This window comes from Lygodium microphyllum, chromosome 5, assembly GCF_053477565.2.
Source record: "Lygodium microphyllum isolate KBCC chromosome 5, Lygodium_microphyllum_v1.1.10, whole genome shotgun sequence".
NCBI classification, from domain to species: Eukaryota; Viridiplantae; Streptophyta; class Polypodiopsida; order Schizaeales; family Lygodiaceae; genus Lygodium; species Lygodium microphyllum.
Genome location: NC_141139.1, coordinates 52,784,595 through 52,797,278, shown reverse-complemented (window position 1 = coordinate 52,797,278; position 12,684 = coordinate 52,784,595). Strand labels below are relative to the sequence as shown.

At 38.3% G+C, this 12,684-nt stretch overlaps 1 protein-coding gene across 3 annotated transcripts in view; it reads left to right on the top strand.

Annotated features, from left to right (window-relative positions):
* Positions 1 to 5,128, top strand: part of LOC148035829 (uncharacterized) — a 65,208-nt gene extending 60,080 nt beyond the window's left edge. For 2 of the 3 annotated variants that reach the window (XM_087677842.1, XM_087677843.1), the window contains 4 exons: positions 505 to 594; positions 701 to 811; positions 3,079 to 4,171; positions 4,283 to 5,125. In XM_087677842.1, the coding sequence (XP_087533968.1) occupies positions 505 to 594; positions 701 to 811; positions 3,079 to 3,918 (1,041 nt within the window). In that variant the 3' untranslated portion in view covers positions 3,919 to 4,171; positions 4,283 to 5,125. Of the gene's footprint in view, positions 1 to 504; positions 595 to 700; positions 812 to 3,078; positions 4,172 to 4,282 lie in introns of all 3 variants that reach the window. The other variant, XM_087677844.1, reaches the window with a different exon arrangement.
* The last annotated feature ends 7,556 nt before the right edge of the window (positions 5,129 to 12,684 follow it).

Sequence of the window (12,684 nt, the reverse complement as noted above, 5' to 3'; positions counted from 1 at the left end):
ATTCGAAATGGTGTCTGTTGTTACTAAAGAGTGTAAACTTTATGACTGGATACTTGGACAGTATCAGAAGATCAGCCAAGTTCCCTGAAATACAAATATCTACAATCACTGCAGCTCCAGTCTACAAATGTTCTTAAGCCATGGGTTACAGATTACACAAACATGTTTGGAGTATGAGGTGGTTATAGCAAATTATTCTCGGGTTTCCTTTAAAAATGTGTTGTTGGAGCCTTATATGTTGCAGGTTTTGGGTCCTGTGGACAACATGGACAGCAGACCATCATGCAACTAATCACTAAAAGATTTTGCTTCCCTTGATGATGTCAAGAATTCATGCTCTGTGTTTCCCAATGTTTTAGATATGCTTTTGTGTGATGTGGGCCTCCTATGACTTGTGGATTAGCTTGGTTTAAGATTGCTTTTGCAGAAGGAAAAAGCGTGTTTATAGAAACAAAACTGCCATGAAAGAATGGATAGTGATATTTTGTGTTGGTATGGGAACAGGCAATGCCAGATCTCCAGATGGAGTTCTTTCACCTTGTTAGTTTCCTCCTTTCACATTGCACATGCAAATGGAATACTTCCACAGATCAGGTATAGAGTGCTTTTTTATCTGTATGTTTGAAATGGTTTTTCTAGTTATCATGTTATAGCACAAACATAGGTGGCTGAACTTGTTCCTGAATTCTTCACTCTGCAGGTTGCATCTCTGTTGCTAGAAACACTGTTACTGCTTGGATATTTTGCATTATTGCACCCTGGAAACCAGGCTGTTCTGCGATGGGGGAAAAGTCCAACCATTTTACACAAGGTTACTTGCTCACATGCAACATCTGGAACATGCAGCTTTGCAGCGTGCTAAAAATTGCAATATCATATAGTGAAATGCTCCTATGATTACATTTCCATGAATAAATAAGTCCATGATGTAGTCCTGCTAGTACATCACATGTTTATAATGAGTTTCACTGTGCATACCTGTCCCATGCTGCAAAGTTTGTTAAAACATAATTTTTTGATAGTCATATTTGAGAAATCCAAACAGGTATGCATATGTGTGGTTTCATACATTCAAAACAAGGTTCAATCAAGTTTGATAGTTGTGGTTTCATACATTCAAAACAAGGTTCAATCAAGTTTGATACAGTTATAGGCGGGCTCCAGATGTTCTTTGTCAAAGTCATAGCTGCTATGCTGACATGTTCAATCTCTTCTCGAGTACAACTGCCTTTCATTGTTCTGTATTAAAGGATATTAAAGTGTTCCTAATGTGCTTAGGGCAATGAGAATGAACCACTTGAATGGAACTATAATACTCTTTGATTAGCAAAGTACCTTGGCGGCAGTTTCACAGTGAATTGACTATTCTTTTCTTAAGGTAATGCATTCAGAAGTGAACTGTTGGATATGCACCACTCATTTCTAAACCAAACATAGACATTTTGTCTTAGCCTACCTATGGGCAGTTGGTACGAGGAGATTTAGCTAGATCCAAGTATCTGTCAGAGGTTATATTGGCACCTCATATGTTTTCACTGCTTTTGGTCCCTCTAGTGGGGTGCTCATTTGGGTTTTTACTATACATAACTCTCTTAGGCTCTACACTTCCATGCTTGTACTTTGGCATCTCACTGTGGAGGCATTGGACATGACAGGTGTTGTTCTTGTGGCATGGACAGGAGGCTACCATAGCTGCTCCTCTTCACTATGGTGATGGCAATTGTATCTTGTGTTGTACACTAGCGGATTCTATTCCATGTGTCGTGTTCTTTGTGACTGTGCTTTCATGTTCATGTTTTGTTTCTAAGCTCATTGGTCTTGTTCCTTTGCTTCCACATTGCATCACCTTGACATGTTATCACACGTCTAGGTTGTAAATGTGCCATGATTATGGCTTTCGAAATGGTCCTTGGGCACAGTGCTGCAGACCCAAGCTCCATGGCTGGTTGATATCATTACTGTACATCCCATTTCTGCTGGCCGCTGATGTGTGGTGACAGCTTGTGCTTGATTAGTTGTGCCTATATGTGGTGGCACTTGATTTATCACTCCTTTGTTTATGGTTTTGAGTATGTGCTAATTGGTGTGATAAAGCCTGACATTCTAAGGTTGGTTCATGCTTTGGATTTTTAGCCCATGGTTCATGTGTGGCTCGTGTAGATAATATCACTACTTTTTTTTTTCTGTAATGAATATCGCTACTATCTTTGTTTCCATGTTTTCGCTCTTGGTGGCATTTCATTCCCCCTCTATGACCTCTATGGCCTCTATCCCCAATCCCCCCCAGACTGCCTTGAGAGGTTTGTATATAATCATCCACACCTTTTTTCCAAAAAAACGTGCACTAGATCAAAGTGAAACTTGACAGAATGTCTTGACAAAATCCATTAAGCTTATCTTTGTTTTGGGTGGGGTGAGACAAGCTGTTAGGATCACCTTTCTTAGGTCATGTAAGCATCACACCTTTATGCCATCCACACCTGTGCTAAGCACGATGGGTTTGAATATGCTGGTGCTTAATCTAGTTGGAGGCTTTGCTGACTCTTCTTTACACTGGACAGCATTCCAGTGGCTCCAAAATTTGTCCAAACCACATTAAGCCACATTGGGTATATTATGTTCCCATATGAATGGGGTATATTATGTTCCATATGAGCGATTCAGCTAAAATCAAGCCCTCCTTGCTCACTGCTGCGGTTTTGGCAGATCCATATGAATGGGGTATATTATGTTCCATATGAGTGATTCAGCTAATTTCAAGCCCTCCTTCTCACTGCTGCGGTTTTGGCAGATCCATTTGTTCTACTTACCTCACTCAGTACCTTCCTTGGATAATTCACAAATCACCTAAAGATATGTATATGCTTGCGTGTCCGATTAGTGTGTAGCTCACAAGGAGGAGCCTATCTTTTGCTTTGATGATGAAGAAAATTAATACTATTATTCCCATACCTAACATATAACATTTTGGGCAATCCAAGTCATTTAGAATTGTAGCATGGTGCTCTTGACCATTTACATTTGATGTCTGCAGCACGCATGTTATGTCCAAATCATAATTCATGTTTGTGATTGCAGATATGTGATCTTCCCTTTGCATTCTTCAGTGATCCTCTCTTGATGCCCATATTGGTGGGCACGTTGCTGGCAATTTGTTTTGGAAGTGAACAGAATCGTGATGTAGTTCGCGAAGAGCTAAGCATGGAGATGCTACTCTCCTTGCTGAAGTCATGTAGAAGTGAGACAGCTGTGTTACATAAAGATAAAGGATCAGAGGATATTCAAGCAAGGAATCAATCAACTGTGGCTGCTCAAGGCTCCCAGATGAGTGCGATAATGGAGGAATCAGAGGAAGAAATGCAAACTTTACAGGCTAATGATTCTCTGACTTTCAAGGATGATGTGAAGAAGGTGAATGGGGATTCAGCTGGCTCAGACAGTGATGCTATTAGTACTGCTCGGCAACAGGGGGCTCTGCGATCAAGTATATCAAAGCCATTAACCACTGATGCTGTACCTTCTCCAGGCAGAAAAGGTAATAGAGTTGCTTCCAAGAGTGCTGCTACAACTGAAGGGGAACCGTTTGCAAAAGAGCCCTCTGCAGGCAGAGGCACCTCAAATAAAAGCCAGGCAAGAGTCAATTCAGGTTCCACCATCTTGGAGAATGGAAAGAAAAGTAAAGGAGCCAGCTCTCCATCCATCACTGAGACCTCTTCTAAAGCTCTTTCCACTAATGTAGGCCTAACTCCCAGTAGGAAGTTACCTACACCAGTGACATCTGATCAATCAGCAGAGCGTGCTGCAGACTCTGACTGCTACAGCTGCCATCCATGTCTTCGTTCCAACTTCTTGCTACAAAATCGCTTCCCCACTTGCCTCCTTGACACTGCCCAGGATTTTTTTGCTGTTGAAAGATGAGGGCAGTTGGAAAGATGCAAACACCTGTGGGTCAAAATGTTAAAAGCTGCAAGTGTGAAGGAGGTTATAAATCCACCCTCATGCTTTGCAGGCACAGGGTTTCCTTGATACCCAACATCACCTGACATTTTGACACCTGATGAAATCACTACCTGCGCTCCATTTGACATCTTTGAAGTCTCATTTGAGATATCATTTATGGTACAATTAAGTTATCGAGATGTTTTGGTGCTCTGCATCGACCTTTACAGAGGTGTGTCTGAACATCTGAAGTTAGTCCAATTATATGCTATTTTTTGAAATGAAAGCATCCATCACTTAATATTGACCTTTCATTTGGTCTTTTTCCTTACTTTTATTGCAGTCTATGAACAGCAATACCTGTCCGTGCACAAGGTGTGAAGCATGTGACAGACCAATTGAGGTAAAATTCGACACCTCAAAGGCTCCTTTTAAGGGCAGTTGATCAAAGCCTGGCCAAGGCATTGCATGTCACCATTAACAGTACCCTTGAGATGAAGATTTTCCAGTGCATTACAACACTAAATCAGTGACCAACTAGAGTTTGTTTAGAAGGTGACAATTGTACGAAGTTAAATGTCGCCATTTTTGATCCTTGGTTTGCTGGTTGGAAAAAAAGACATGTCCTTGTACAGATGCTTTTACTGGTGCACCAACTGGAGAAGGGAAAATTATTATGTTTCACATCCTTACCATTAAACCAAATACACAAAGAAGCGAGAACAGGCTAGCAGCTCAACCTGTATGGCTTGGCCTTTCTCCATGAACTAACTATTGTTGAAGGCTACAGATTGTATATAACGTCCAGGTCAATGTGTGTACAAAAATATGTTGAATGCACAGAGACTGGTTTTGTAGCGATATCCAATACCGAGAAGCTCAGTTTTTTTCATACAAGAATGAGTCTAAAGTGGCTCGTTTGTTGAAACTTGAACATGTACAAGCACAAGTGAGGTAGGCTTTTCTAAAAACCTATTAAGAGTATCAAGGATTCTATGAGAATGGAAGCATGAAGTAAATACTTAAGCCATTTCTTCATATTGTACATTTCCTCTGCAAAAGAGAGTCAAGTTATTCAATGTTCCATTTCTGTACTTGGTAAGAACAACTTTTCATGTCTATCTACAATACTTGTAGGGCCTTACTCTATGACAACTTTTCAAATGGGTTATTTTAGAGCTTATATCTTTCCATTAAGTTTTGTATCCACCTATGGTTACAACTTAATGCGGTTTTTCGTCTATCTAGAGCCACATCCTTACCAGGCAAAATGCGCTATTATAAAGCAGGTGGCTGTTTATTGGCAGGATGTTTATTATAACACGAGTGATAACATCCTTTATGTAAACCAGGCATTATGACACCAAATACCTCACATCATCAAGGAGTATACAGCCCATCATTGCATAGCCAAAGCTTCATGAGTTATTAAGGCAGCACAGAATCCACCTCTTCCTGTGGTATCTTATTTTGGAGTTGGGAATGTTTTTGGAAAGTGGTATTGTTGAAGAGCATGAGCATGCACACTCTCACACATGCCACATGCTCACATGTGCACGCCTGCGCGCACACAATGTGTATGCTTGTGCATGTGTGTTAAGTATTAATTGAATCTCCAACTTTCCCATTGATTTAACTCATGGATTCTCGCATCACTATCTAAATCCAAGGAACTATAAAGGAATTATTTGAAGCTACAGCTAGCTTAGCATACATATTATCTTGTGAGCTGTAGTAGGCTGCAACATGAAGGATGAGAAGCAATTGGGAGTGGGGTTTGTAATGTGAACCAGTTATAAATGGAAGCATGCCACGAGTTCACAAGTATAGCTACTAGATCAAAGTGTGACACTGCCTATTAGGGCTTAATAAGCAAAATAGAGTGAGCTAATATGGTTACTACCACTTTTCTATTGCTTATTTTTACTCTTATACTATGTAGTAATGGCTCCTATTTGTTTCTGATCTTGTTGCTCCTCTTTCATCCTTTCCTCTCTCTTCCTCTTCTTCCTCCTAGGTCTTCTTTCTCCTCTGTTCTCCCTTGTTGTTTGTGCCCTCAAGAAAACACATGGTAATGTATGTGGACTTCCCCAATATTGTAGTTTTTGTCTTCTAGTTTCTTTTCTATGTTATGTTTTTTTGAGGAGGGCATGATAGGAATGTGGAAAGACAATAAATCAGGCAATGTATATATGATAATATTTATTCGTGTCTAAAAGCAAGAGTAATGTGCCAATGCATATTAAATCCTATAATTGAATATAGCATTTTAAGTTCCTAAACCGTGCGCTTAAATCATTAAACTTGGATTGTGATGTATAGGGAATGGTGGACAAAAAATACAAAATGAAGTTATAGATGAGCATTAAATGGAGGTTTTAACAATTGATTCCTTCAACTATAGCAATATCTACAATGATCAAGCCAAGTTCTCGATCAAAGCCTCTAATGATCATCTTGACATATAGCACAAAGCTCTAATTGTGGATTGTGGGTATACAAGTGATGAAATCTTTGAAAGTTGTCTTTTTATATAGTGACTTTGTTTGCGAAGGGTAGTTTTAGTATGTAGTTTACACTTTTGTGATCCCTCTATGCACTTTTGGAGAAAAATATGGTTTCACTTGGATGGAAGAAAAGTGCCCTATCAATTTTCTTATCTATTGCGCTACTACATTATAGGAACATGGGCACCAAAAGAGAAGGTAATAAGTTTAAGGCATTCATTTATCCCATGCAACGTACATTTGCTTGCCCATACATGCCTTAGCCCACATGTGGTGGCATGGCTTTATTGGTGTATGTTGCACATGTATGCACTTAGCTCACATGTGATGGCCCTTGCTTTCTAAATGCTTTATTGGTATTAGTTTTTGGATTTATAATAGACAAGTAAGAGAAGATGACATTTGGCTGATATAATATAAATATAATGTGGTTGATGTAGAATGCACTTGACCAAATCAGATTATAAGTACTATCTCTAGGTGCAAACGTTGGATATGATGTGTGATCCTAGGTCAATTGCAAATTATGGGGCAAACCAATAGGATGAGCCTATAATCACTTGTCCACTATGTCAGTATAACCAGCACGTGCAGACTTGATTAGGGTGGGCATCCAACAAAAGCACTCTTGTTGGATCTTACAAGAATGTTGCTTTATATAAACTCTTTATTACTCACGATTAGTTGTTACAAATGGTATGAAAGAAATTCCATCACTTAATGGTAATCCTGTAGCTAGAGTGCATGGATTTGGATTAATATGGAAACTAAGATAAGTAGACTTGCATCTTACGAGAAGCTATGGTTGAGTGATCTCTTTATAGCTTGTTTGTGTTGGTTTGTTAGAATTGTTACAAATCAACCACAATTTCTTGAGATAAACCGTTTGTTGCTCTATTGTGTGCAAGTTCATTCTCATGCCATGGCTTCATGGCATGAGAATGAGCTTTCACATTTCAAAATTTTAGAGCTTGTGGTAGTAGGGTTTTCAAGCTCCTAGTGCAACTTGTGTCAATAATAGTAGATGATGAAACATCTCCACCTCATCATATGGTAGCATGCCTCTAATGTCGTCTTGTAGACACCATCTACAATCTAGCCATTGATATGTAACCTGTGAACTCTTGCACTAGAAGCCAAGTTTTAAATATTCTAAAACTTTTCCAAGCTTCATGAGATAGTGATTTTTAATGCAAAATGAGCTACCATTTGCTATGGGGAGATTTCACATATCAAAGAAAAAGCCTCAGAACTTTACACATTACAAACATGCTAGTCATAAGAATGGTAAATGCATGTAACTTGATCCCTTAAAATTGTCTAAGCTACACATTTATTTAGCTTCTAGTAGAATATTATGTGTAAACAATGATTCTCACTAGTTGGTCGTGTATGAGATTACCAACAACCATTATGATTGATTGTCCCAAGGTAGCCCCATCACCATTCTCATCATCACCAAAGCAAGAAAGGCTCAAGTCTAGATTTCAAGATTTACACATTTGCTTAGGGATTTGAAAGCTTGTCTATATTCTAACCCCCAATCATAAACTATGGTAATAGTTGATGGTTTATTTGAGCATGATTTTGAATTGCCTCTTTCTTCATAGTCAAAGTAATTTAGTGCTTTACATCCTTGCCTATTTGTCCAGTGTTGAGAACCTTAAACTATTTCCTTAGTACTAGAGTAGTTATTGAAGGAAAAAATCCCCGATTTGAGATTAAATGGATGTACCTCCCAAATTGTGACTTCCATGGTGAGGTCAATAAAGTTGTCTCAAACACCACCAAACTCAATTGTTGATGTTGTTTGGAACCAATGTATTTTTTGGGAAGAAAGTCCAAGAAGTTCTAATTAAAGTATAGCTAGCCAAAATAAAATGTTGACAAAAAAGATATGAAATAAGGGATAAGAAAGTATGCAAATTTTGTGTGTGGGGTCAATGTGGCCTATAACACTACACACATACATTAAAAGAAATGTATCTCTCATCTAGGAAAGATAAAAGACATACCTATGAGACTAGATGTTAGGCCATATTCTATGTAAGAATATGTATGTGGTACATATGTAAGCGATACTACTAAAAAAGAGAAGAAAAAAGACAGAGATGCTCTTTTCCTCAACAAAGTATCTCCCTCAAGTGGATAGGTAGTTGTGTGGTGCTGAGGTGCCTTGACATTTATCTCCTATGGTGTTCAATGATGATTCTAGTTTCTCTATGATAAGGATGTATGGGTCTCCTCTTAGTTGGACATGGGCAAGTCGCTTGATGTCACTACTCTATGTAAGGAGATACTCCTTGAAGATAAAGCTCATCTATGATGTAGTCCTACAAGTTGTCTATGAGTAGTGATGGTTGATTTCCTACTTGATTATGTAGTAAGGAAAAAGTTGTGAGGACCCTTTGTCTAGATGGACTTGGTTGTGGGGGCTTCTTTTCCATTGAATAGAAACGCTGTGCCTCCAAAGCTCCAAAAGGAAGAATCCCAAAAAATTCTGATCCTCAAAATGCATCACCTATCCTAGAGGGGAAAAATCTCTCAAAATAGACATTGATATTTTTCATATGTCATTGTCTATATCACAAAGTTTTCACAAAATGCATCACCTATCTTAGAGCGGCAAAATATCTCAAAATACACATTGACATTTTTTGTTTACCAAAATATGCAATGCTTCTCAATCTTTGGTTCTTTGTCTCCATACCCTACCATTTGTTTGATATGATATGTTAAGGTGTGGATTTGTCCAATAGCTGTACATAACCCATATGACAACTAAGTATACATAAGCTTGATTAGGTGACGAAACCATCCTCAAAGAGATGGAGAAAATGACTCTACTAGTGTGCCATCATCGTGCCATGTGGGAAAATGGGTCTAATTTAAGTCCTCTATGTATCTAGTCTTAATATGTTTACTCTAGTCACATGGTTCAAGCGTACGATTGAGTGTAGGGCAATTGAGGTTGTAATCGTAGGAGGGGGTCAATTTTGTCAATCTATAGACCATGAAAATTCATAATTGCACCCATTTGAGCATACAAGCAATGTTTGCCACCCTCCCTTATGAATTTTCTAGATGAGGCTAATGCTAGTCGTGAGTGTCTATCTTGAGGGAGCCCCCAGAATCTATGTAAAAATGTAATTGCTTGGAATAGGGCCTCAATCACCATACATGTTGCCCCCATCCTGTCTTTGATGATCTCGTATGGGGTTGAGCTCTTTGCCCAAATCGTATATGAAAATCATGATTAGTGATCCATATGCCCCCATCCATTACAAAAATCCCAAATGACTACTCCATAGAGAAGTGTGGGTGTAAATTTGGTGCGTGGTCCATGGAACTATATGTATACATATACTCTCTCTAATGCACCCAATTTACTATCAAAAGTAAATTGATACTTGGATCTTATCACCTACGCAACTTAGTTGTTGAAAACCATAACCTATATCTATTTCAAAAGCTAATAGTGTATCCAAATGTATCTATAGGCCCTTGGGTTGTTGGCCTACTAGGTCAAACATTGTATAAATGACTATACTAATTGACTGACGCTATAACTATGCCAGCTATAGGTAGGTGCAAAAAACTAAATATAATAAGTGATAAGTCAATGGCAATGTGAGGATTATAATGACCACTAACGTGCTAATTGTAGATGTGCAGATCCATCTAACCAACCAGTTATTTATCAATGTCCACATGTGTTGAGCTTGCCATCTCAATACTCCCCCTCAAGCTCAACTGTATCTCTCCAACTCCAAATAAGTTTCGAAATTTCCAAAGCTTATATGCATCCAATCCCTTTGTAAAAATGTCAATATCTGATCTTGTGTATTGACATATACCAAGTCAATCTCTCTTGCAAGTGCATTCTCTCTCACAAAAGTGGCAATGCACCTCAATGTGTTTGTCCTAGCATGGAACATTGGATTCCTAGCTAACTATATGCCGATCATGTCGTCATAGTGAACGTCAACTTGACCATCTTCTTGTACATCCAATTGTAGCCATACCACCTCACATGCTACCATATCAACACCTTTGTACTCAGCCTTTGTACTAGATAAAACAACTATAGGTTACTTTTGGCCGTTGCATGTAACTATTGCACTACCAAGGGAAAACACGAATCTATTGGTAGGTCTTCTGTTAGAAATGCTACCAGCCCAATCTACATTTGTGTATCCAAACACATGTATATTCTTATTTGCCCTCATAAAAAAATCCATAATGCAAAGTGGACTTCACATACCTCAGTATGTGTCTATTTACATCAAAGTGAGGTTTTCTAGGCATCTACATAAACTAACAGACAAGGCCAACAACATAGCTTATAGTCATGTAAATCAAACTTCCTATTATCCTTCTGAACATAGTAGGGTCCTCTATCTCATCCCCAATATTGGCACTCAACTTCACATTTTGCTTCAATGGTACTGAAAGAGGCTTACATGCTGTCATACCATACTTGATAAATATATCCAAGCCATATTTCCTTCAGGGCATCCATATACCATCATCACATCTAATCATCTCAATACCAAGAAAGTACCTCAGCTCACCCAAATCCTTTATCTCAAACTTCTTAAAAAATCCTTTACTTCAACAATCCCATTGTCACTGTCACATGTAATAATCAAGTCATCCACATAGATGACTATGATGACCAAGCTTGCATCTCCTTTTCTCACATAAAGTGAGCGATCAACATAAAAAATATAAAAGCCAATGTTGAAAATATACTCTCTGATCTTGTTACACCGTGCTCTAGGTGCTTGCTTTATCCCATAGAGTGCCTTCTTTAATCTGCACACATATGTTGGATGTTCTAAATCCTCATAACCTGTTGATTGCTCCATATACACCTCTTCTTGCAGTTCACCATGCAAGAAGCCATTCTTGACATCCATTTGCTATAAAATCCAACCTTTGGCTACTACCAAAGAAATCACACGCCTAATAGTTGCCATTATAGCAACTGGATCGAATGTCTCTTCATAATCTATACCATATGTTTGAGCTTAGCCTTTTGCAAGTAGCCAATAACTTTCTTATCCTTAAACAATGGTATTAGATTCCAAGTCTTATAATTGGCTTTTAGTGCAATCATCTCCTCATCCATTGCTACATCACAATGAGCATGACCAACAACATCCTCAAAACAAGTGGATTCAACATCCTCAACCATTTTTACCATATAAGCATAATGGTGAGTTGCATAACCTCAAAACCAAATCTTTTGATAGGGTATCTGATCATGTTAGATCTGCGTACCACTGGATTACTTTGTGAAGCCTTTACATTACCATGTGCTCTCTGTACACCTAGTGTTTTGAATAAAGGAATACCAAGCTCATAATCCAAACTCTCTAAACAACTGGAATCTTCATCAAATCCATAATGACTAGTAGATGAATCATTACCATCCGACACTTTCTTCTTCCTTTTGTCTTTACTTGCAACACTTGTCGATGCACCTAAAGATGGGGGGCTACTTTTTAGTTTCCCAAACCAAGGGCTAATGATAGATGTGGTACTAGATGATGTTTCTGGTCCATTAAGGCTTTGCAATTCTTTTCTTTTTGCATATGACTATTGATCTTGGTTTTTTACAAATCAGATTTCTACCACAAAATTTGGTCAAAATCCCTATCAAGAGCCTTACCCATAGCTTAAACCCTACATCTTATCACTTTTGGTTTACTCTTCAAGCATTAGGTATGCTACATTACTTCACGACAACTCTAGAAAGTGGGAAAACAAGTTCTTAGGATGAATGTCAATGTAAAGCGTAAAAGGGATGGGTTATCTTAGTGAAGGTGGAAATGGATTACACCTAGGGGTTGAGTGAGTGCATAGAATTTTTTCCAAGGACTAACCTCCAACTACAATTGGGTTCCACCTGCATCACCAAGATTTGGGATCTATCACCACCATTAGAGGATACCTCACCCTTGTACAGAAGTCAATATCCACATCATGGTGTCATTTGGATCTTACACAAAAGCTTACAAGCATGGACCCCCTTTGTCACATGCTTATATATATATATATATATAAAAGAAATTAAAGTCAAAGCAGCTTTTGGAAGTTGATTTTAATAATTTTAATAAATCTTAGGAAAAATCGAATTTCAAAAAAATTTATATGTAGCCCAATCGATTTCAACCTCTGGTCTATAAAGTTGTAGAAGAATTTTTTTTTCAGATTCTTCACCGATTTGAAG